The 23880-nt window shown below is 47.4% G+C and overlaps 5 protein-coding genes across 5 annotated transcripts; 2 read left to right on the plus strand and 3 right to left on the minus strand.

Moving 5' to 3' along the window:
- Window positions 1-1206: 1206 nt before the first annotated feature.
- On the minus strand, window positions 1207-3349 carry F5Y00DRAFT_190067 (kinase-like domain-containing protein). Its single transcript, XM_048005156.1, has 6 exons — window positions 2862-3349; window positions 2626-2798; window positions 2480-2563; window positions 2072-2420; window positions 1613-2011; window positions 1207-1555 (listed from the first exon to the last, which is right to left on the minus strand). Exons 1-6 carry the CDS (start codon window positions 2908-2910, stop codon window positions 1422-1424), a joined length of 1188 nt encoding a protein of 395 aa, XP_047868113.1. The 5' UTR covers window positions 2911-3349; the 3' UTR covers window positions 1207-1421.
- An 11962-nt stretch (window positions 3350-15311) lies between these two features.
- On the plus strand, window positions 15312-17743 carry F5Y00DRAFT_251241 (WD40 repeat-like protein; the record flags this gene model as incomplete). Its single annotated transcript, XM_048009809.1, has 2 exons — window positions 15312-15443; window positions 15524-17743. 2 exons carry the CDS (start codon window positions 15312-15314, stop codon window positions 17741-17743), a joined length of 2352 nt encoding a protein of 783 aa, XP_047868114.1.
- A 224-nt stretch (window positions 17744-17967) lies between these two features.
- On the minus strand, window positions 17968-18814 carry F5Y00DRAFT_190222 (uncharacterized protein). The gene is made up of 2 exons (XM_048005157.1): window positions 18578-18814; window positions 17968-18431 (listed from the first exon to the last, which is right to left on the minus strand). Exons 1-2 carry the CDS (start codon window positions 18711-18713, stop codon window positions 18193-18195), a joined length of 375 nt encoding a protein of 124 aa, XP_047868115.1. The 5' UTR covers window positions 18714-18814; the 3' UTR covers window positions 17968-18192.
- Window positions 18815-19611: 797 nt separating this feature from the next.
- Window positions 19612-20365, plus strand: F5Y00DRAFT_258600 (RF-1 domain-containing protein; the record flags this gene model as incomplete). Its single annotated transcript, XM_048010732.1, has 2 exons — window positions 19612-19848; window positions 19991-20365. 2 exons carry the CDS (start codon window positions 19612-19614, stop codon window positions 20363-20365), a joined length of 612 nt encoding a protein of 203 aa, XP_047868116.1.
- Window positions 20366-20501: 136 nt separating this feature from the next.
- Window positions 20502-22628, minus strand: F5Y00DRAFT_190229 (uncharacterized protein). Its single transcript, XM_048005158.1, has 7 exons — window positions 22523-22628; window positions 22395-22425; window positions 22193-22248; window positions 22060-22090; window positions 21220-21991; window positions 20933-21164; window positions 20502-20875 (listed from the first exon to the last, which is right to left on the minus strand). Exons 1-6 carry the CDS (start codon window positions 22527-22529, stop codon window positions 20934-20936), a joined length of 1128 nt encoding a protein of 375 aa, XP_047868117.1. The 5' UTR covers window positions 22530-22628; the 3' UTR covers window positions 20502-20875; window position 20933.
- Between the last annotated feature and the right edge of the window lie 1252 nt (window positions 22629-23880).

A 23880-nucleotide genomic window follows, 5' to 3' on the forward strand; every position in this document is an offset into this window, starting at 1 on the left:
TCATAGAAATTATCCTCAATGGGTGGGCGGGTGGCACGAGTTGAAACTTGATGTTCTACGGAATATCTAACTACGGAAACACGCAACGCGCGAAAAGAGTAGCACGGGCCTTCAGCTTGGTTATTTTAGCTTTGGCACACCTATCTTATCGCGACGCACCTGCCTGTTAGCTTTATCCGCTTATATAATCATTAGTTAGACACTTATTGAACTCCGCTATGGAATGTCTAACTACGATAGGTACCTAGAGGTAATTAATGGCAACTTTCTTCCTATTCGGCATATCGTCCTTGTAAGCCTTGTCTAACTAGTCGACATATAAACTAGAACTAGCTAGGTATGACCGGAAGGCTGGCTAATCGGTCTATCGTGATCAATTACTTGGACTTTCCCTAGGACACATCGTTGCTCTCATACCTCTATAACAACTTACTATCAATAAAACGCGATTAATAAGCATTACGCATAGGGACCTTGTTACAATAGTGGCGGAATTCAAGGGGTCACGGTCATCGGGTAGCTCTTTACGCATCAAGTATCGTACGAAGTGGTGCCATCTGATCTTTCTCTTGGACCAAGAGCTGTGTCTTCATCGCTGTGTGCCGCAACCGCAGTTGGCTTGTTTCCTTGACGTCTGAGTAGAAGACCCGGTCCTCCTTTTTAGTAAACCATCTTCCCACTTCTCGACGCACATCAGAGTCCGTCTTGCGAGGGAAGAAATGAAAAAGAAATCTTTTTTGAAGTCATGCCGAGTCTCCATAAACTGTCCAGTCCCAATATGCCATTGCTGCCCTGGGCCGGAGGCTTGCCGGTTTCAACATCATGTTCCACTTGTCGCCCTACCACCATTTCACTACCGCTGCACACACCCGCTACTCATAGAATAACACATACGCCATCTCATCCCCCTTCTTTAACTTGTGTAGAGAATATCTCGGAAGACCACGCGAGGGGAATCCAGCCTCCTCGTGGTCGCCTACCACGAGGATAAAGCGAGTTATTGAACAAGACAAATAAAAGCAAATGCCGTCTCGGTCATGCATAGGAGAAGTCTAAGAACGTCCGGTGCGTGCCATCTTCCAATCAGTGCGCCTGATACTGAAGCAGTTGTCCCTTGTTGCTACAACCGAGATACTAGAACCGAGTAAATGGAGGTTCCCAAAGGCTTATCGACACCTCGGAAACTTCCACAGCACACCAAACTTCTGAAGAACCCATTCCTCCTAATTCATGTTGGACTGTCCTCCCTTAAATGCACGCTGAGGTCGAGGAATTGCTATTATCAATCCGGTAGGTTCAATTAAACGTCAGTCCGACGAGTTCAAGCCATTACAGGCTCGGCTAGTGAGTGAATGCTGTAGCGAAATCCCGGGCGACGATGCATACATACGTGAAATGAGAGCGTAAGCGGTGACCGTAATTCAGTCTAACTTGGCCATCATGTCTGCCTTAGCCATGGGCGTGAAATTATCTATATCGAGACCGCGAGACGCTAAGATAGACTTCATATGAGGGGGGACGAGCTTCTGGTTTAGCTGCGGCGCGATGGATAATTCTACCAAATGCAATTAGTCTTGTAATAGAAAGGAGCGAGGAGCTAGACTAGACTCACCGTGTCTTGAGAAGTCGAATAGATTTGGCAAATCCCTTAATTGACCGCTCGAGTGACGGGAATCCGGGAGTTTCGTGTTAGGATCTCGGAGCTCGTCAAAGAAAGAATGCACCATGGCGTCGATGGCACCCAGACGTTCCGTCGGTGTGTATTCCAGCAACCTCGCTATCAAGTCCAGAGCATTTGCGTCTGCCTTACGGAACACCTTACTGAACGGGTGAGGCTTGATCTGTGGGAATTTGTGCTCCATGTAATTCGGGTTCATAGTACGAATTTGTTCACGAGTTGGAGTTCCCAACACTTTAATAATCTCCACCAATTGATCGATACCGGATTCACCGGGGAAAAGGGGTTGGCCTAGCATTAACTCCGCCATAACGCAACCAGTCGACCAAACATCTATAAGTGACGTAAGCTACAATGTTCGGGGTTTTAGATATCGGTGGGATAGATGCTTACCGATCTTAGTTGTGTAATTGGTGGCGCCAAAGATGAGCTCGGGCGCTCGGTAATATCTAGAGCAAATGTATGAAACGTTCGGCTCATTCTCGACCAAGATTTTTGCGCTTCCGAAATCGCAAAGCTTTAGTATGCCGGTGTTCGGGTCCAATAGGAGGTTCTGTGGCTTGATGTCACGGTGGCAGATTCCTTGGGAATGAATGTAGGCTAAGGCTCTGAAAAGCTGGTAGATATACAGCTTGACTTCTAGAGTCGGCATAGTCGACTTCATCTTGTTGAAGAAGCGCGATGCTCGGTAAACGGTCTCAGGTACAAATTCCTGTACCAAATTCAGGTATACTTCGTCTTTCTGCTCATGTATCCGGTTAGCTATCTTACCTGTTATTACGTCGTATTTTATGTACTTACACGCTCTCCATTGGAATAATAAAAGGCCTTTAACTGCACAATATTTGGATGTCGAACGATACGCATAATTTGGAGCTCACGATTCTACAGCCGGGTATTAGCAGATGAGTGGGGTACATATCCCTCAACTTGACAGTAAAACTGACCTTGAACCTCTTGTCTTGAAGAACACGCTTGATGGCGGCATCTTCACCCGACGGCGAAAGCTTCGTCTGAAAGACGACACCAAAAGAGCCATTCCCGACGATTTTGCACTGCGTGTATTGCAGGTCTCTCGTCTCACCAGTCACTCCATCCTGTACCTTTTCGCGGATGACCTCTGTCTTCTGTCTCAGCACCACTCAAGGCATATAACGTGTATGAAAAGATTGATATAGCTTACCTCCCATCCGGAGGGTATTGAAAGCCGCTGTCGGGCGGTTTTGCGCCATGGTTAAGGGCGGATCGGATTCGATCGCAAAATGGCACAATCCAGGGCGTCTCTCAAGCGTCAGCAGGAAGAGACGGGAGGCGGTTGACGCGCGGTTCGGGACGCCGTGTTGGGCGACAAATCAATAGACAATTGGGTCGGAATGCTTCTCGATCGCAATTGATAGATGAAGTAGTGGGTCAATCGCTCGTTCTAATGGAAGAGGCAACGCTAAGTTGAAATGCCGGCCCAGTCTAACAAGTGTGACTAGATCCAGGACAGGTGTATGGTGTGCTGGCAGAGGATGATAAGAGCCCAACTGCCCGTGCAAAGAAAATTTCCCTAAGATGCAACTATTTAGGACCTATGTGAATTCACGAAAATGGAAGGGTCTAGTATCGCGAGAGAGCGGAGGTTATGTAGGTAGGGATTCTGGCGGGGTTGCAATGGTCGAATGACGGAACGTGACTTGAAAGAAACTTTTTAAGTGTCCACTGCAGCGAAGTACAATAGGTAGCTAAGGTCGAGCTACCTTAGGTATACCTTACTTCTAAATAAGAATAGGACTAGGCAGACTTGTAGTAGGGGAAGGGGGAACGGGGACCGGGGCAGGTGAGATTTAGATGGGTTCGTAAACAGGTAGGCAGGTAGGCAGGTAGGTAAGTAGATGGGTAGGTAGACGGATAGATAAGTAAAGGAAGTATTCCTCTGCCAGTGAAATGGTAATGGTAATGGGAATGGGTATCGGTTTCTCTCTCACAGTCCACAGTCGAACGTGGACGGAAGACTATGTATACCAGTAAGAAAGTGGACTCACCTTGTGTGGGATGATGGCCTGAGAAAGAAAGACTCAGACTCGACCACCTCAGGTACGACTTGGTCGGCTTGGTCGATTACTGCAAGCACCACAATTAGTTGGCCGTGGGAAGATGAGGCGGGCCATCAGATTGATGAAGAGGGGGGATTGTTATGGATGTTATGGATGCTACGGATGATTGAGAAGCAGTAAAGAAAAGAACTTACAAGGCTTCGCAAGTGGCGATGGGGGGCGCGGGAGGACGTTGGGAAGGGGAAGAAATACGTAGAGGATGTAGGTATGTAAGGTGGTGGTAGGTAAGGTAGACAGGTAGGTTAGGTGGGAGGTGGTGAATGGGAAATAGTTGTGTTTGAATGGCTTAAACCAGTGCGGGAGGAGGAGGGGTCGTCGCAGCTGGAGGGAAGGTACAAAAGTACTTGGGTACGTCGTATCGTAAGAATTGAAGGACTTGGGCCTTGGACCTTGGACCTTGGACCGCCGCAGTCGGTTGTGGATACCTCATGTACATACAAATATACATGCAGGCAGGTAGGTACCTTCCGTTAGCTTGGGTGCAACTTCAATTGCTGGTGGGCGCGAAATAAAAGAAAAAGTCGCCGCGCAGATTTGGGGTCATTCTAGATTACGGCTTCTAGGGCAGGATGACAGGAAGGATAGAGGTACATAGCCTGACGAATCAACGAACTCACCTAGAGTAATAAACGTTATTAGTATGTAGGTACCCTATGATTAGGCGGGCCTAGCTACGTCTTAATACATACCAGCGTCTCAAATAGCAAACCACTACCTACTACATGTAGAATGTACGCATGTATGTATGCAGTAAGATACAGGTACATGCCTCACCTAACATCCATTAGGTACTTTCACTTCCATACATGTTGATTATTACAACCAATTACCACCCACGACTACCTAATAAGGCATCAGGAATAGGACGAAGGCAGGTACCTACCTAACTTCCGGTAGTAAACCATCTACCTAGATAGGTAGTCACCCAAGTAAACCTAATGTGCTAACTTCAACATGATTCGTTGTATATAATATTACAACGTTCACGAGACCATTATAAGAACATCTAATACAAAGTGAATTCTACATCTAATCGCAAAGTCCGGAATCACTTATTTCTCATTGAGAATAACACTTGTACATACACACATATACACATACACACACACATACGCACACACATCTACCTTTATCGACTTTTGCCAGGGTAACGTATGTATGTGCTGCTGCCGTATGCACAACACGGGCTCACCTATGATAGCCTCGAACACACTGGGCCACTGCTTGTCAAGAAGATAGCCGCAGGTCTCAAATTACAACATTTCAAATGCTGACCGGATTCCATCGCCTTGCTACCCTTGTGTGAGGTTCAATGCATTTGTACCGGCCCAATTCTGCTGTGCTGCAAGATGAAAGTATAACTCTCTCAAAAGTTTCCCTTTCCACTTTCCACTTTCCAAGAGCCTGCTTTGTCGTCGCCGTTCGACCATTACGTTGCAAATGGCCAAATGACCTGACGGAGCCAAAGAAAGAAGCAAGATTTCTTTACAAACTTCTCTAAATGTCAAAGCCCAGGGGACCGGTCTCTTTTCACTTACTTTACTACGTATGTTAACTACGTATGTATGGAACTACCTACAAAACTTTCCAACAACCTAGACTGCCTAGTTGCTATGTACTTACCAAACTAACCATCATTTAATTCTTGGCAGACATACACCTGCGGCGTGTACGTATGCAAGAAGCCAGGGGTTAGAAAATTGGGGCTTGCTCATGTGGTCTGCTCAGACTTAAGGCGGACAGTTAGGGCGCTAAACAAGACTCGGCAACCGAAGTACATACATAGAGTCGAAGAAGAAGAAAAGGAGACAGAATATCGATTCTGCAGGGTCAAAGATGGGGTCCCTGAGCGTTCAACCAGCCAGCACCGTCTTAATAATACATACATGACTTCTATGGCTTCTTCTACAGCCTCCATGTCCACTAAGAGGGACCAGCGATCTGGATAACTGGCTAGTATTTTGTCACATGATGTTATTAGTTTCCTCTTTTTTTTTTTTTTCCTTCTCTCTCCTTACATATGAGCCATAACAACCGAAATATGAAGTAAGCTGGTACCGGTTAAGCATGTCGATACTTATGCTCTTTCCTAATGTTTAATATCCATAGCCTTAGGAAAGAGGTACTTGATTATCAATTTTCTGGGTACTATGCGATGTGTCATCAAGCGCAGTCGTCCTATCCTTAGATCCTTAGACCATTGAACAACCGCCGATGTAGCACATATCCTACCTTTCATTGGTGTAACTTAGCTTTGAAGTTACAGATTCACTCAAGTCGCACCATGACGAAGGGTACTGCGAATTGACATTGAATTGGGATCTTCAATAAGACTCGGAAATATACAAGAGCCATTTCACTTCTTCCTGACGCACGAAATCAACATAATTATAACAGGTATGTTATAAGATGGTGGTCTTATGTTACTTTGTAAAAATATCCCCCGGCTTACGACCCCTCGTCCTCCTTCTTAATTCTCCTGGATCTCCCACAGATTCCTTGGTTTCCCAGCTTTTGAATTCCTACTGCCCCGCACTTGGACTATCTTGGGATGCTTCCACGAATCCACGCAGAACCCCATACCCACATCTTAGGTTAGGTACCTAACCATCTTTTTTTTATCTTTCTTTTTTTTTTCGTCTTTCTTTACTTTCCTCGTATGGACAGAATATCAATCCAATTCAACTCTCGTGATGGCATTGGAATACCTAATTGTATTTATGATGCCTCTCGGTCAAATCCTACAGCGAATTGACATCGCCTGAAGGTAACAAAATCGTCTGCTGCAAGCAGTGTCGACTTACATATTAACAAGCTCGTTGGACGAATGAAAAGATCCCTGCTCACACAGCCCAATACATCATGAGACTTTTTGCTGCGAGACAACGTCAGAACCTAGGAGCTCTACCTATTCTGCTTTTACATACTAGTGCCGGCCAATTGATCCGTCCGCTCCACCTGCATCGTGCTGTTGGCATACACGGTTCATCGTTTTACCATTAAGCTTCCCCCTAGCTTCATGATCTAAGCTTCCCGCTAGTGGCTGGTGAATAATTGGTTATGGCATCGATGGGTTTTGAGAAAAGTCGGATGCTTCAAAAGTCCGCAACCCACAGCCCACCAGCTGGTGATGGGCGCCGCCAGGAACAAGACCAACCAACCTTGTGGACTGGTCGAACTGGTCTGCAACGCACATGTCGCACTTAGCATCAGTACGTACATACATACATTACATCTCCATACCTACGTCCCCAGTGGGGAAGTGGGCATCAGTGTGGACATGCAAGAAGACACACGACAAGGCGTGGTCCGTGGATTCCAGGGCCAGGGTGGACTCCTACTCTGGATACCCTTACAATGAGAGGTCATGAGACCTTCGATTCGGAGCTAGCCACAAACTTTGAAATTTAAGTTGTGCGGAAGACTCCTCCGTCTCCTGGAGGTAGCCGACGGGCGAGTCAATCAACAATCGGCGTCATAGGTGCCCTATTCTAACCTTGGACCCGTCTAGTCCCTTGTCTTCCCTTGTCCGTCCCCTGTCGTCCTTTGTCCTGGCACAACTCCTGCTACCAATCAGAGTTCGTCACACACCCCTTACCCAGCTGCAAGTCACCAAGACCATCGTCCGCGGATAGGAATACATACGTAAGAAATACCGACTTCAATATGTATTCCTTACTACAATATTCCGTATTCCTTGACAAGCCTTAAGCGTGGCTGTATATCATAACCTAGGTATGCTACTAGGGAGCCTCAGAAGGGTTTAGATACAATCCCGATGCTGATGTCAAGTTGAGGCGAATTTGGCTGTAGCACCTGCACGATCCATCTATTACCCGAGGCCTAGATCCATCTACTGATGCCATCGTCATAATTATTATCGTTATTGTTATTGTTGTTGTTGCTGTTGTTGTTGTTATGAGCCCTGTCCTAAGGTTCTAGTGCCTCCAGTAAGCACATCCCGCAATCTGTGTTCTGTATACAGGTAAGCAAGCAACAAGAGAAGATATTAGCCTTGAACCACAGCAATTCATACCCTCATCCGCAGAGAGATGGGACTAGAATAGTATCCACATGCAGCGGCTTCTACGCCACCGCTCCAACCCTTTTGTGACTGATCACGGGCGGGTTGCAGAAATCCAATAAGCATGAAGAGTCGAGAGCCTCCTTCATTGAAAATTTGGCCCGTTACAAAATTAATATACCACGTGAACAAGCTCACGGTCGTAAAGCCGTAGCGCCAAGGCCGAATGCAGCTCCTGGACCTCTATTTTGGGATGATCTACCCGATAGGAATTCGCAGATTGGCGGCGTCCATAGAAAACGTTCAGCCCAAGCGAACACATGGTCTTTGTGTCTGGGTCGCTCCCCTATGCCGCCGCATTAAGCCCTATTAAGAAGATCATGCAATACTTGGACCTTGGATCTACCATTCAAGGCGATCGGAGTAGCATGTGACCGACTCTGCAGAAAACACGGCCCCAACTACGAGTACCTATGGCACTCCGAAGAACGGTACCGGAGTATGCGTCGTGTCACGAGACACGAAAAACATAGTAATCCTACCGGCATAATTTAGAACATATGACAACCTGGGAAAGAAGGAAAAGAGCATTCGAGGTTTTCCGCCATTTCGACCCTGTCATGCAATGTAATCCTCTTTACCTCACCGTCGGAAATCTACTGGTCTTTAACTAGACGTGATGGCGCCCCGTTTAATTCTAAAGGCCGGGGATACAAAGACCGGTAATCCATATATGTCACTCCGAATAGCGAACGACTGCTAGTCATCGAGGCTAGATAGGTTATTCTAGCTATCCTCCAGGGTTACGCTATAGTCGACTCGAAGCTCTACCACCCGGCTCGCTCAGTGAGCCTCAAATATGTGCCATGGTCACGAGGGGCTACTTGAGGCACCGGGTTGTTAGTATACGTTAGGTATGGCCGAGGGTATCTGTGAATAACGATGCCTCTATCGAACCCAACATAAGAAGGAACTTAGGAAATCATCGGTACGCGATCAGTAATTATTTTATCAGTACCTTTTCTTCCCGCAGAAAATTAAATAATACGGCAGTGCAAGTAGAGTTTAGAACAAGCCCTTCATCACAACAAATGCCTATGTTTCACTCAAAGACGCGGCGATCATCCCTAGCTTCCGGGTGGCTCAAGCGGGAATCTCGACGTTTGAAGGCGTCAAATCGGAAGAAAAGCTATCTCATCGAAATTCAGGTATGACGTACCCGCAGTCCAGGCTGGTGAGACGGGTTGTCGAGGCGGCTGTCTGCATATTATGGTATGACATCCATATTTTCGGGATCATCGCGCTTCGAGACGAGCCGTACTGTCCAGGCTTCTGGGCTCTTGAGAAGCACACAATGTGACCAACCCCTTGGAACTTTATCTCGGACGAGCACGGGTAGCCCCGGTAGACCTAGATCAGGCGGCCACACCTAGGTAACCTAACTCCTCAGACTTTGAACGTGGTGGGTGTATTCCACTGTCCGGGTAAGCAAATTGTATCCTGCATATTCCCAAAAACATCCCACCAACATGGCACCACTAATATTGCTAAATAGGATTTCTCATTAGGGCTACGAAATAGCTACATCGTATGCGGTACCGTTTGTACTTAGCCTCCTCTCTATGCCGTGCCTTTGTAGACAACAAGCAGCGTATAACTTTATTCGAGAACGATTCCTTGTCTTCGGGATATATTGAGCTTGATGGAATTCTACCTTACAACTTCCCGGGGTACGCGACCGGTATTGTCACAGATGAGCGCCTAGGAAAGCGAACGGACATATTCCCCCTGCAGCTACGTCCAAGAATAATCGAATTTCTTATATGCGTTCCGAGTTTCAATTTGCCCTGCCGGCCTTGTGCGACTCGATTATCTCAGAGAATTCGGCAGGCAATGCAATGCATGTCTTTTCCATCTGAATCTGAACATGATCTTGGCTTATACAATGAGCGCCGACATAGCAGTGGATGCCTGCATTTTGCATTTACGAGGTCTTGGTTGATTATTGCCGCGTATGTAATCCGTCACTGCGAGGTGGATTTCTCCCTCTAGGCCACAGCAAAGTCCCGAGCAACTACAGTCCCCTTACGATACGCACTACGTCTCTGTAAAAATATACGACGATCCTCAGGATCTATTGCCTGTTATTTACAAGCATTGCCTTCCAAGCAAACTGAAGCGGCGACCACTTATTACTCTTCTCAATGCTCACTAAGGCTAGGGTGGTTTTGTTTCATACAGTAGGTGAAATATAACACGTGAGCACGTTCGCTAGAGCTTTATTGACAGTGTGAAGGGTGCGCACTACGTCGGAAACGAGTTTTACAGAGACCAACGACCATTCAGTACGACCTCGTATCCTTGGCTAACCCGATGATCTACGCTCCGGATAGGACGGAGCCGATGGTGCTCACACCGAGGGGGAAATTCCGGTACCGAGAGCAGGAGAGACAGGCAACTTGCCCGGAAGACCAAGACAACGTTTAGTCAAGTAAGTCATAGCTATAAAATATCGATCAAAATAGCCCGTATTGTTCGCGTTTACTCCAACTCAAGATTGTGCGGTTTATACCAGTGGGTTTTGTGCGTATAACTCGGACAGAAACGGAGGCCTACATTGATCTACAACTATACTCTTTTCAAGATTTCATACCCCTGTGGAACACTTGGCATGGCCAGATTTATTTGGTCAACAATCACAGGGCTTGTCTTTTATCTTCACTCTTAAAGTTACCAGAGCTAATTTGGCTGCCGTCACGAATAGATTATACTATGGCGAATATAAATTCTAAACTATTAGAATTCAATACCCGAGTCTGAAGATCAAATGACGAACTCTCCGACATTAGCACCATAGCTTAATCGAACCAGTCTACCTATTCATACGAGACTGGTCGGAGTGGCTCTGGGTCTTCCTCAATTCATCGCAGCTTTTAGCTAATGGAGACCGGTGGTGTCGGCGTAGACAGTCATATGGCATTGCAGAAGGCCAAGCCTTCATCTATCCCAGCAACCCAGTAGAGCTATTCTTAGGAGGTCGATGATATCCGGCTTAATGCCGCGCAACCCATAAAAAGCGACTTGACTCCAAGAGTGCCAATCATAAACGCTGGGGAGTTGGGGATCATCAACCCGAGAGGTCTCTTGCTAAATGAAATGCCCTTGATAACACACTGACTAGCTGAGAAGCCTGGATCAGCCGCAATACGGCTTGTCGAGGATATCATACCCATCCTACACGCCGTGACTTTTCATGCTCCCAGGTTCCGCATTCCCGCTTTGGGAATATTTCATTTTATCCCGCCTTATAACTACATATAAGACTAGAGCACTAAGGTAATAATAATAATAATGCCCGAGGCGGGGTAGCTTGACGTCGACACAAAAAGACAGGCTAGGAAGAGAGGGTAGAATGAAAGAGTGCAGCATTAACAACTTCTGTCACAAATGACGATAATACCACCACCACTTCGGAGAATGCAGGAATCTTCGTCATCTGCCGGAATAAAATGGGAAGGGTATAAAAAAAAAGAAGACAATTGAGGAGGAAACCGGACTCACCACACCCTTGCATGCAGGCTCTGGTGAAGTCAACCTGCTCACCTTTTCGATGCGGCAAGATAGCGAAAAGATCTTCCTGCTTCTATGCTTTATCTGATCATTCTCACCCGCACCACATTATGGATACGCCGGCAACCCATACTTTAAAGCGCAATTTTATAAATCCCCCCTGCTGTATAAAATCTTTTAGGGGGGTGAGCGGTTAGCTTACAGACGTGGCAAGCAGCGCAGCCTCTGTCATGTGGTCTAGCTCCAGATTTACGAGGTTCGGTTATTAGACAAGATCTGTCGTCACCTTAGTGCAACGGAAGCGCCGATCATATAACTACGTAGTGAGCTTGTATAGAGTCGATTGAAATTCTTCCCAGCTCTGTAGTGCAAAGGGGGGAGCTATAGATATTAGAGAGCCAGGGCCTTACTTCCGGATCGAGCGACATGCATCTTCTATCACAGTCTTATGGCTGCAAGTAGGTGGGCAAACCCGACAAGCCGACTTCATAATAATAGCTAGGAGGTAGGCCTGTTGGTCAAATTTACCGGGGTATAGACCTTCTTCCCACCAAGTATTTGACCAAGTATTTTAACCAAGTATCTCGACCAAGTATTTGGTTCCTGACAAGAGAACTGGCAGACGGGACCGTCAGCGCTAGGAACTGCGGAACGTTCCTCATTGCTGCAACCACAGCCGGCAGAGACCTAGCATACATACATATTGCTCATGAACTGCAAACTGCACGGATTCACGGATTAACTGACTAACTAGACCTAGCTGCAGACTTAGTGAGCTCTGATACGCTTCTTTAGCAACGTCACTGCCCAATATGAGAGGTTGCTGCTATCCACAAACCTCTTCTCCAGTGCCGTTACTGCACGTATGGTTTTCCTGGCGGTTGATCCTGCTTGTTCTGGTATCATACATGCAATCCAAGGGCACAATGAGTGGACCGTCCCAGTTCCACAACATCAACCAAAGTATCCCGTCATAGTATGCAGATGGGATGGGATTACCGGTGGTGTCAAATCTTCCTATCACTGACACCGAATACTAGAAGACGGATACGAAACAGCCAATATTTTGTCTCGTGAGGTGCCTCGCTCAAAAGCTGTATTGTTCATGATCGCTTTGATTGGGCTATTCCAACCGACTTTGGGTCTCATCATAGCTACCGCACATGAGTTACTTGTACACGGGCAGGCAGCCCCACGGGCGCCTCGCCCGGCTGCCCTGCATTGCGGTTGTATCATTACCGGTCCGATATGAACCACGAATGCGGCTTTGTAATTATGTTGGTCAGATGTTCAGATTGGCGGGTTCCGGCCGACTTCTATCTTCGGGAGATTCAGCACGGGTTGTTCTAACCATCTACGCCAACATACGAAGAGGAACTACCTAGGTTAGGTGTCTTCCAGCAACTGAGAGCCAGCTATATGGTAGCTATATGCTACATCGGTGTGGTGTTATTTTTAAAGTTGAACTCCACAACGGTTACCGCGGCAGGTCGTTGCGATGTGACTTCGGATCATCTTCCGGTATCTTACTACGAGATTACTTATATTTGTCATGGTCGGTATTAAAAAAAAGATACTGCACAAAATACTGCCACTTCCGCTATTACTACCACCAAGACTCCATGGGCCTAATAAAATATCGTTAAATTAGCGGTATTGCCCAATATAACCCAATATTGTTAAGACTCTTCCCTCATGCCATAACACGAGGCAAAGATACTACCCCCAAAAGCAGACAAAAAGAAAGCTCGACCATGAAATCCTGTGTGAAAACAGATGCACACTATTCCTAAACTATCTACTGAAGAGTGAGGCTCTTGAACTAACCTGAGACCCATCTGGATGGAACACTTCAGTTGTTCCGTTGGCACCACGTAGGCGGTAACACAAAACCACACGAAACTAAGCCCAACATAATTCTGTAACCACCAATCACCAGTCCAGAGGCCGCTACAAGTGGTGCTACAAGATACTAGCTACCCCTTGAAGGAATCCCGTTCGACGTAGATTCAAGGAGATACTACGTAGAAGCCGCCCCTAAACTATCGAATAGGGGCGACGACATGGAAATTGCGAGGGACCCTTAGCCAGGAAACGTAACATAACATACGTACGTATCATAGAACCCTTAGGCTTCCACTGAGATGTTCTGTTACGACCAATTGATTAATCACATGCACGTCTCACTAAGCGAGTGGTTTGGGAATCAGATCATCTCAAATCTCCTGGGTCAGGCGAGTTGCACAGTACCAAGCTTCAACGACGACAATATATCAAAGTGCTGACCGTCTTACGTATTAATTAAGAGCTTGCATCTGCTACATAGTGCGCGGCCGCGTATAGCACGGAATGCCCACAGGTAGTAGAGACTATGATATGATATGATAGGTGAGAAACAGTAGGTTAGGAGGTATTTTAGAAGACAGACTTGGATGAATCGAAATTAACAAAAAGGGTTGTCGGGGAGGAAAAACCTTCCCCTCATTTCCCTAGCTGTCCTCAAACCGGGAGGCCTACATCGTGCCGCCGTTCCCAATTCCTAGCCCGCAGCCCATTCTAGTCGTCGACACGGTCCGGACGGCAATGCGTGGCGCGCGGGAGAAGCTCTAACGCGCAGCTCGCAGTAATATGCCGCCTGTCGCCCCTGACAGACGCCCTTGAACGTCTCCTCGTGGCGCCGAGGGGATAAACCCTGACGCCACGGGATTCAGGAGCAGATCGATCGCACCCCGTGGCCGGCAGGCGAGGGGCTGGTACGCCGTCCAGAATAGAGCCGACGCTCATGCGGAAGCTTATGGTGGATCCTCTATCAGCGCCCAAGCTGATCAGGTGCCTGCGGGTTATGGCACGTGTGTCTTGGTCGGGCATACATAGCATATGTATGTCTGTATGTATGCATGTATGGATACTTGCTGCACGGCGGCAAGGAGGGAGCTCAGGGTTAAGGGCGGCTGTTTTGGATATTGTAATTGGTAAGGGGCAAAGGGGGTAAGGGGGTAAGGGGTGTTCCATTTCCCATCCTGGCCCGTTGTAGCGTTCGCGAGGAGTTTGTCTAGTTATCTGGTCACCTAGTAACTAGTCTACTAATCTTACCTACTTTGCGAAGACGAATTCTTGATGGTACCTACGATTCTGGTCTGGGAATACCTATGGAATTGCGAAACGGGGAATCGGAATGGAGCTCCTTTGTGCGAACCAATTACTTCTATACGACGCTCGACGCTCGATGCTCGACGGGCGTGGAAAGGAGACGTTCTTATTAGCCCCGAGATATCGTCCAGTAGGGTATTTGTGGCTTAAGGTGTAATAGGACAATCCAACATTAAAAGCCCATACTCTGGTTCTTTAAGGTACCAAGTTTCCATTTATAGTATTATGTCTTAAATTACGGTATATTTAGCATTAGCCTCTTGTACGCTGCATGCTTCAATATGTAAGAGGTATCATTTATTCTTCATTGTTACGTCATTGAAACTACCTACCTAGGTACCTAAGAGGTAGGCAATTAAATAGTAGGTAGGTATTTGATATGAGAGTACATATAAACCAGAAATAGGAATATATGATGGCTCTATTTCTAGTTTATGGTACCTTTGGATACGGTAAATATTAGGTATATAGTAAACAGTAATAAGTTACTACACGTTGTAGAAGAGGGAAGATTTATAAGTCAGTCAGTCAGTCTATGTACGGATTACATGTAGTACCTATACCCTAGGATGTACCTAACTAAGTACCTAAGTATACTAAGCAAGGTATAATGCCAACTGCGCGCATCCGGCGGGTGGGGATTTTGCAACTGACGCAGACTTCTCGACTGAAATTTTGGAGTACCGACCAATCATAAGCCCCTGTCTTTTATACTTTTGTAAAAGCAACTTGCCATGTACCAAATCGTTTCCCGTGTTTCCCATACAAAAACACAACTGCAACACCGCACATGGAGAATTACCAAGTCGGCGTAGATTACCTCTCCGCTGGTGCCAATAGGCACACTGCTGTAGCAGATTGGAACGAAGATGGGATTGTGGCTTACGGAGCTGACTCATATATCGCTCTCTGGCGACCCCATGTACGTCCAACCAAATTATAATTCAAGGGTCTAAAGTCTGAAGTATATTATGTTAATTTCTCATGCTTTTATTTCATTAGGATTCGCAACCAAGAGGTGTGACCAACCTCATCTCCGGACATAGTGGTGCCGTTAAGGCTGTCAGCTTTCTCCCCAAACTTGACGGGGAGTCTAAAACTTATTTGCTCAGTGGTGCCGATGACCAGAGCCTGAAAGTCTGGGAACTCTCATCCGATGGCTCTGGTATCACTACCGCATCTTGCATCCAGACCGCGCAGGGCCACACGGCTGCAATTAATTTTATAGCAGCTTGTCATGAAGGAGCATTAGCAACTTCGACGTCGAGGATATTTGCTACGGGAGCAGCAGATGCCTCGATAAAAGTCTGGGCTCTGGAAGAAGGGAATGTTCGCTTGCTACAAACGATTAAGACTACTCCGAAATTCTTCCCTCTTTCAATAGCTCTAAGTACGCTTAGACGGGACGGTGAGGCTTTAGTCCTAGCCGTAGCGGGAACTAGAGACATCGTCCAAATCTTTGTGGCAAGTTCTAGAAATAACCCCGAGTTCCAGCTTCAGGCGACCTTGTCAGGCCATGAGGGTTGGATTCGGTCATTAGACTTTACATGGGAGGGAACTAGTCCCGATAGCGATCTGATATTAGCATCGGCGAGCCAGGATAAGTATATTCGCCTCTGGCGGTTTCATCAGGGTAAAGAGTTGCCCACTGCAACTGCAAATGGAGCTGATCCGTCTATGGGCGCATTCATGCCGGGCAGGTCTCCTTCAAACAAGGCCCATAGACTGAAAACCGTAGAAAAGGACTATTCTATTACGTTCGAAGCTCTATTACTAGGGCACGATGATTGGATTTATAGTGCTAGATGGTACTCGGATCCATCTACCGGAAAACTCCAACTCCTTTCTACGTCCGCAGATAATACACTGGCTATATGGGAGGCGGACCCTTCATCGGGGATCTGGGTTACAACTGTACGACTCGGTGAGATCAGCAGGGAGCAGGGTGCCACTACAGCAACGGGAAGCACAGGTGGTTTCTGGACGGGACTTTGGTCACCGGATGGAACTTCGGTCGTGTGCCTCGGGAGGACCGGTAGTTGGAGGTTGTGGGACTATAATAAGGAGCGAGATCAATGGATCCCACACATCGGTATCACTGGCCACACAAGAGCCGTCACCGGCATAGCATGGTCAAAGAATGGTGACTATTTACTTTCTACGAGTGCAGACCAGACGACACGGTTACACGCGAGCTGGAACAGCGGACCTGGTAAAAAGACGTGGCATGAGATGGCGAGGCCGCAAATCCACGGCTATGATCTCAACTGTATCGACTCGCTTGGGAATTCCAAGTTCGTCTCCGGCGCCGACGAGAAGCTGATGCGTGTATTCGACGAGCCAAAGGCGGTGGCAAAGCTACTAAGTAGGTTGTGTGACATCGGCAATGAAGACGTCGAGACTATGCCCGACGCTGCCAACATGCCGGTCCTCGGCCTCTCAAACAAGGCAATCGAAGCTGTCGACGACGATCTCGAAGTCCAAGCAGCCAATCCCGAGGCGGACCGAGACGCCTTAGATCCGGGGTCCACGGTCCGCAAATCCGTATTGGATATCGACCACCCGCCATTCGAGGATAGCCTCTCTCGGCACACCCTCTGGCCTGAAATCGAAAAGCTCTACGGACACGGCTACGAGATTTCGTGCCTGGCTGTAAGTCACGATGGAACTTTGATTGCTAGCGCATGCAAAGCGAGCTCAATCAACCATGCCGTCATCCGTTTATTCGAGACGGAGAAGTGGACTGAAGTGAAACCACCATTGACAGCCCATTCCCTAACTACGACGCGACTACGATTCTCTCCCGACGACAGGTACTTACTCAGCGTTGGGCGAGACAGGCAATGGGCGGTTTTCGAGAGGGACAATGATAATAAGCAGAGCTATAAGATGCTGCAGTCCAACCCCAAGGGACATTCGAGGATGATCTTGGATGCAGCATGGGCTCCCTGGACCAATCTATTTGTGTTCGCTACAGCGGGTCGAGACAAGCAGGTGAAGATATGGCGACAAGCATCGCCCGACTCCGCGGACTCGGGCATCACCTGCGTAACTACTATACCAGAAACTCATCCGGTCACGGCTATCGACTTTCTACATGGTAACACAGAGAATAACACCTTTCTCCTGGCCGTGGGCACAGAGATTGGAAATGTTTCGATATATTCAATCGATGCGACGTCTCTTGGTGTATCTTCAAAGTTGAGTTTAAAGCCAGAGTAAGTTTCTAATATCTTAACTTCTCGAATATCAACTACTGACGGGTTTACTATAGACTATGCCTGGCTAAGGCTGTTCTCCAACTCTCATGGAGGCCAATGCGATCTGCGAATCAGCTGGCGATAGCTGGGGAGGATGGCTCACTAAGGGTATATTCGTTATCAGAAGGAACCCCGTGAAACTGGCTTGCTTCTAGCTATGCCACTGTCTAGAGTCTAGACACGCACGTCCCCCTAATGGGCTTCTTGGAAGGCATCCGCGAGCCCATTGATACAAATCTATCGATTTAAACGCCAAATTACCTCACTCAAAACATATTAACGCCTCATCCCATCACTCGTAGACCGGGCTGCACCATATACACAAGCACCACTGATTACCATTATTATATCATTCGTCGTCGTCTGCTGGTCCGCACAAGAGAAATATGCCCGAGGCATCGTCCGTGTCTATCATAATTCTCGGTTCATATATTCGGCCGTCTCGGTAGCCGCTGCCGCCATAGTCTTGGCCATAGATGAAGTTGCTAGTGATAATGCGTCCTTATTGCCTGCGACCACGTTGGATGCAACCCCACTGTCGCCGCCGTTGACGTAGAACCAGGCGCGGCTGACAATGAAGAGGAGATGCTGGGGGAGGTAGAGTACGACGGCGATGGTCAATAGACTGCACAAGAGGAACACGACAGACCCTGTATATAAGAGGCAATTAGCACGTAATCCATCTTAACTCGAGGCTAGTATTGCGATGTATCTATCCTGTTCCCTTTCCTTGATGAAGAAGTATATCGAGGGACAGTGCTGCGACAATAATAGCATCAATAAACGGATAACTCACAAAATATAAATCGCTCGGCCGACGTAAACATGTAGACACCGAACGTGACCTCGATCTGGTACTGCTTCAACCGAAGCCAGCGACCGAACCGCTGAACAGCGTTAAGGTTCTCGGGCTCTTTTGTCAAGTACTCCATCTTGGCTATTATTTGCCTTTTTTCTTTCTTTTCGATACCCCTTATCCCCCTTGCTAAATCTAATTCGAGTCTCTACCGGTCAGGTTTGCGTGACAGATATCAAGTCAAAGACTTATGTTCCCCTATTGCCTTTAAGGTCGTTTAAAGCGTTTTCAAGAAATCGTTGTCAGCAGCGAAAGAAATCTTGCACGTATGTAGTAGATATGTACGTATGTATGTATGTATGTATGTTGATATTTGGAGGCCTCGTCTCGTCTTGGAAAGAAGTAATTCACAAAAGACAGGGATATACTTATCGAAGCGATTCTCGAACCACGCTCGCTTCTGTTGTTTCTCCTTCGCTCGCGGAAAAAAAGGGTCTCGCAGAAAAACGGGGGACGCGTAATTTAATTGGCGAATTGCCCTCAAGGGTTACGGGTAACAACAGCACGGATCCCTGCTGTTGTTTAACGGCTGCACTGATAATATGAACAACTTGATTGGACCAAAGCGAACGGGAAAGTGGGAATTTCCCCCTTTTATGGGGTGCCTTGCTGAATTGTCGGAATTTGCCCTGCCGCGCTAATTTATTAGGTAAGGCAGGGTAAGGTATTTAGGTAAGTACCTAGGTATGTACCTAGGTGCCTAATCTAATCTGAAGCTAGGAAAAAAAAAAAAAAAAAAAAAAAAAAGTAAATACCTAAGTGCCAGTGACGTCGCGGCACGGGTCTGGCAGCTGCTAATGCTGCCTACTGCGAAGATGCAGAATTGACATTTTGTATCTACGAAGGATAAACTCAATTCAATGCGATGTATACTATACGCAAGCCGTGCCATAAAATAAAATTCATTAAATATTAAAACGGGCCCCTTACCGACGGTCCCTACGGTACAATACAATAACAACAAAACAACGACCATGCCGTCGCTGCTACTGCGGCTGCAACCGCTCCGCAACTACCTCCCCTCCATAAGTCGACAACGATCCCATAATATATATTCCAATTCCACCACCGTCACATCTCGACCGTCCAGCTTCTCCGCCTCCCCGCCCCTCCTCAAAAACACAAACCTACCGCCGCGCCCCAAGCCGCCCCCCGAGGAAGACATCGAGGAGTCCTTCCTGAAGGGCAGCGGGCCCGGCGGGCAGAAGATCGTGCGTGCCCAGCTACACCTATATATATCCCATACCCTACCCTCCCCACCTACTATATCACATTCCCATACACCTATAATACGTAACCCAGCCCACAGAAACACCGTTCAGAAAGAATGGTCTGATTAACAAACAGCCCCAGAACAAAACCAACTCAGCAGTCCAACTCAAGCACCTCCCCACCGGCATCGTCATCAAATCCCAAGCGACCCGCTCCCGCTCCCAGAACCGCGTCATAGCCCGGCAACTGCTAGCCGACAAGCTGGACCAGCTAGCCCGCGGCGACGAGAGCCGCTCCGCCATCGTCGGCGAGTTTAAGCGCAAGAAGAAGGCCAGCTCCGCCAAGAAGAGCCGCCGGAAGTATCGTAAGCTCGACGAGGAGAAACAACAGGCTCAGGCTGGGACCGCGCTGCAGGGAGAAGAAGAGGTTCTAGAAGAAGAGGAATTCGAGGAAGGCGGAGAGGAGGAGGAATTTCAAGATAGCTCGAAGAACAATGAAAGAATAGACTATAAATAAACTTAAAAAGGTAGGCAGTTGACCCAGCTACACGGATATACGAGAAAACACAAGTATTCCAAAATAACGCAAGGGTTTGCCCCGTAATCACTTTTTTAAAGAATTATAACCTGTGCCGGTTATTATTACACGAGCAGATTTACAAATCGTTGGAGAAATATAGTTTCTACTGAATCATTACGTAGTAGGTTTTTACATGCTTGTGGTTCACAAGGTGGCACGCCAGACTTATTAGTGTAACGAAGAAATAAAGTAGTATATGATCAACCTCGGCTGGAATTGTCTAGTCCACCCCGTGCTTGAATGGGCCTCCTAAAAGTAAAGCACCTCATATTCTCTTTTTCCCTGGGAGTAATACAGCCCCAATCTTTCGACCATTATCAGAATTTTTCGTAGATACGAGTCTCGACTGGGATACATTCGCAACGGTGGGAGCTCCAAACAGGTCGCGCCCCGGTTGGGAATATTACGGGCTCGTGAGAAATTATTGGGTTTGCGGTGTTTCAGGCGCTATTTTTATTGTTAGACCCTTAGACCAGGAGCGGAATTTCTCATGGGAGTAAATACCTTAGAAGCACTTGCGGTGAACGATCGAAGGACCGCTCTCGTCGTACTCCTGCTTGGAGATCCACATTTGCTGGAAGGTGGACAGAGAAGCCAAGATGGAACCACCGATCCAGACGGAGTACTTTCGCTCAGGGGGGGCGATAATCCTGACCTTCATGGATGACGGGGCCAAGGCGGTGATCTCCTTCTGCATACGGTCGGAGAGACCAGGGTACATGGTAGTACCACCAGACTATAGATAGCACATTAGTACTTAGATTAGAGTCATCTGGAGAATAAATACGTACCATGACAATGTTGCCGTAGAGGTCCTTTCGGACATCGACATCACACTTCATGATGGAGTTGAAAGTGGTGACGTGGATACCGCCGCTCTCAAGACCTAGCACAGAAGGCTGGAATAGAGCCTCGGGGGCACGGAATCGCTCGTTACCAATAGTAATGACCTGACCGTCGGGAAGCTCGTAGGACTTCTCCAAGCTGGAGCTCTGGGCAGCAGTCTGGATCTCCTGCTCGAAGTCAAGAGCGACGTAGCAGAGCTTCTCCTTGATATCTCGGACGATTTCTCGTTCGGCAGTGGTGGAGAAGCTGTAACCGCGCTCAGCGAGGATCTTCATGAGGTAGTCGGTCAAGTCACGACCAGCCATATCGACACGGGCAATGGCGTGGGGAAGGGCGAAACCTTCGTAGATGGGGACAACGTGGGTAACACCATCACCGGAGTCGAGCACGATACCGGTGGTACGACCGGAAGCGTACAGAGACAGGACGGCCTGGATGGAGACGTAGAAGGCGGGGGCGTTGAAAGTCTCGAAGACAATCTGGGTCATCTTCTCACGGTTGGACTTGGGGTTGATAGGAGCCTCCGTGAGCAGAACGGGGTGCTCCTCAGGAGCCACACGCAGCTCGTTGTAGAAAGTGTGATGCCAGATCTTCTCCATGTCATCCCAGTTGGTAACGACACCGTGCTCGATGGGGTATCGCAGGGTTAGGATACCACGCTTCGACTGTGCCTCATCACCGACGTACGAGTCCTTCTGACCCATACCAATCATGATACTAACATTATTGTTAGATATTGTCGTGCGCGGAGGTTATACGTGTAGTATATCGGATTAGTTACTTACCCATGGTGGCGGGGACGACCAACGATGGACGCTATATTGATTGATGTTAGAAAAGAATCCAAAATAATCCAAATTTAGGCCCGTTCCAATGAGGCTGAAGCGGGGGCGATGGTTGGGCGAGGATGGAACTTACGGAAAACAGCTCGGGGAGCATCGTCACCGGCGAAACCGGCCTTGCACATACCCGAACTAGCATCAAGTCAGCTCGAGTATTCTAATATTTTCTTTATTTTGAAGCTGATATCGAAGGGTTTGGATGGTGATTTGATTATATCTAAATCACCCCAAGAACGACGTGCGCTTTCGGGATGCGGTGAGGCGAGGTTAAATCTTACCCATTGTCGATAACGAGGGCAGCAACTTCCTCTGTGATGAAAAGTAATGTTAGCCATTATGAACTGATTAGAAGCTCGATGCCAGCAGTTGGATTCGAGACAAGAGCTTAGGTTGAGTAGCAACTTACCCTCCATTGTGATGGATTATGTAGGTTAGGCGTTAAAAGATTAAAATAGAAGAGAATGAGGAGGTTTCTGATAGCCCTTGCGATTCCCGGATCGTGAGAGCAAAGATGGTGTTGTTGTTTTCTCGACGTCTGCTGGGCAGAAGGATGACGAGAAAAAGGAGGTGTTTGGCGTGGAAGTTGATTTTAAGGTAGAGAAGTCGGACAAGTCAATTACTTCTGGGGCGAGAGTGTGGGAAAAAAGGGAGGAACGAAGTTGGCTTGATGCACCGATCCCACAGTCGATGGGAGGAACTTGTGGGCCGAAACAAAAAAAGAGGCGGGGCACAACCAAGTACAAATACACCTACGCCTATCAGAGACGCCATACCGCTTCAAAGTACCCAAGGTACTTTCTAATACTTTCTAATTTTGCAGGGGTAAGAATGGCCTACGCACACAACCCAATTCACTTGGACAATTACAACTGGATAGAACCAGTGATACCAGTGATACAACTGGATACAACTGGGTAGTGCACCTTCACCGCTGGCACAAAGCGGAAATATGCTTAGTATTTTGGTATGTAGTAATCTGCCCAAGTAAATAAGCTCCTTCAGGTTAGGTACCTACCTACTAAACATTAATCAGGCATCTTCGAAAAGCCTCAACTTTTGATACTCTGATTGTCTAGTTACCTGTATCTAATTGGTTAGGTATCTGACAAGGTGTCACTATGTAATTACATATAGGTACCTAATCTTTACGGCTTAGCATATGACCGTATCCGTCACTGGTTTTATTTAGAGCTGCCTAGAATCCTAAGCTCTACCTCCTCGCCAAGACTTACCGATAGACTACCTACACTAAGTACCTAACCCACCTCGTTGTCGCGGTCTGTGTACGGTACCTATATTAGTATTTACCTGGTAGTCAGGGGTTACACTTCAGGAAGTCTGCAACTTATCTCGTACTTGAAGATGCGCCGAGGACCGATAGCCCAGTCAGTATCTTCCACACATGTGTTTGCAGTTTATCATGTTGCCTGTGGCTTAGCATAGGGGCTCAATTACGTATACTATTAGAAACTGTACTCCCATCTGACATCTGACTTGGTAGGTTTTATTATGGAAAACTAGACGCCAAGCAGGCATCGCCGATACTGGTCAGAATGGTCAATCTCATGGGGGCGAGTGGGTTGCGCATGCAGGGGCAAAAGAACTCGTGCTGTCCTACCTCTTTTATCCCAGCCTCGCCTACCCTCTCGACGACTACTTCGATTACGTATATATGATGATTCGTAAGGACTTGCCGGTTCCTTTTGCTGATACGCTACTTACTCTAGGCAGATACTTAAAGGGTGAGATGTAAATCATGTAATG

Source organism: Daldinia vernicosa (genome assembly GCF_022497035.1).
Source record: "Daldinia vernicosa strain CBS 139.73 unplaced genomic scaffold F5Y00scaffold_7, whole genome shotgun sequence".
Lineage (NCBI taxonomy): Eukaryota > Fungi > Ascomycota > Sordariomycetes > Xylariales > Hypoxylaceae > Daldinia > Daldinia vernicosa.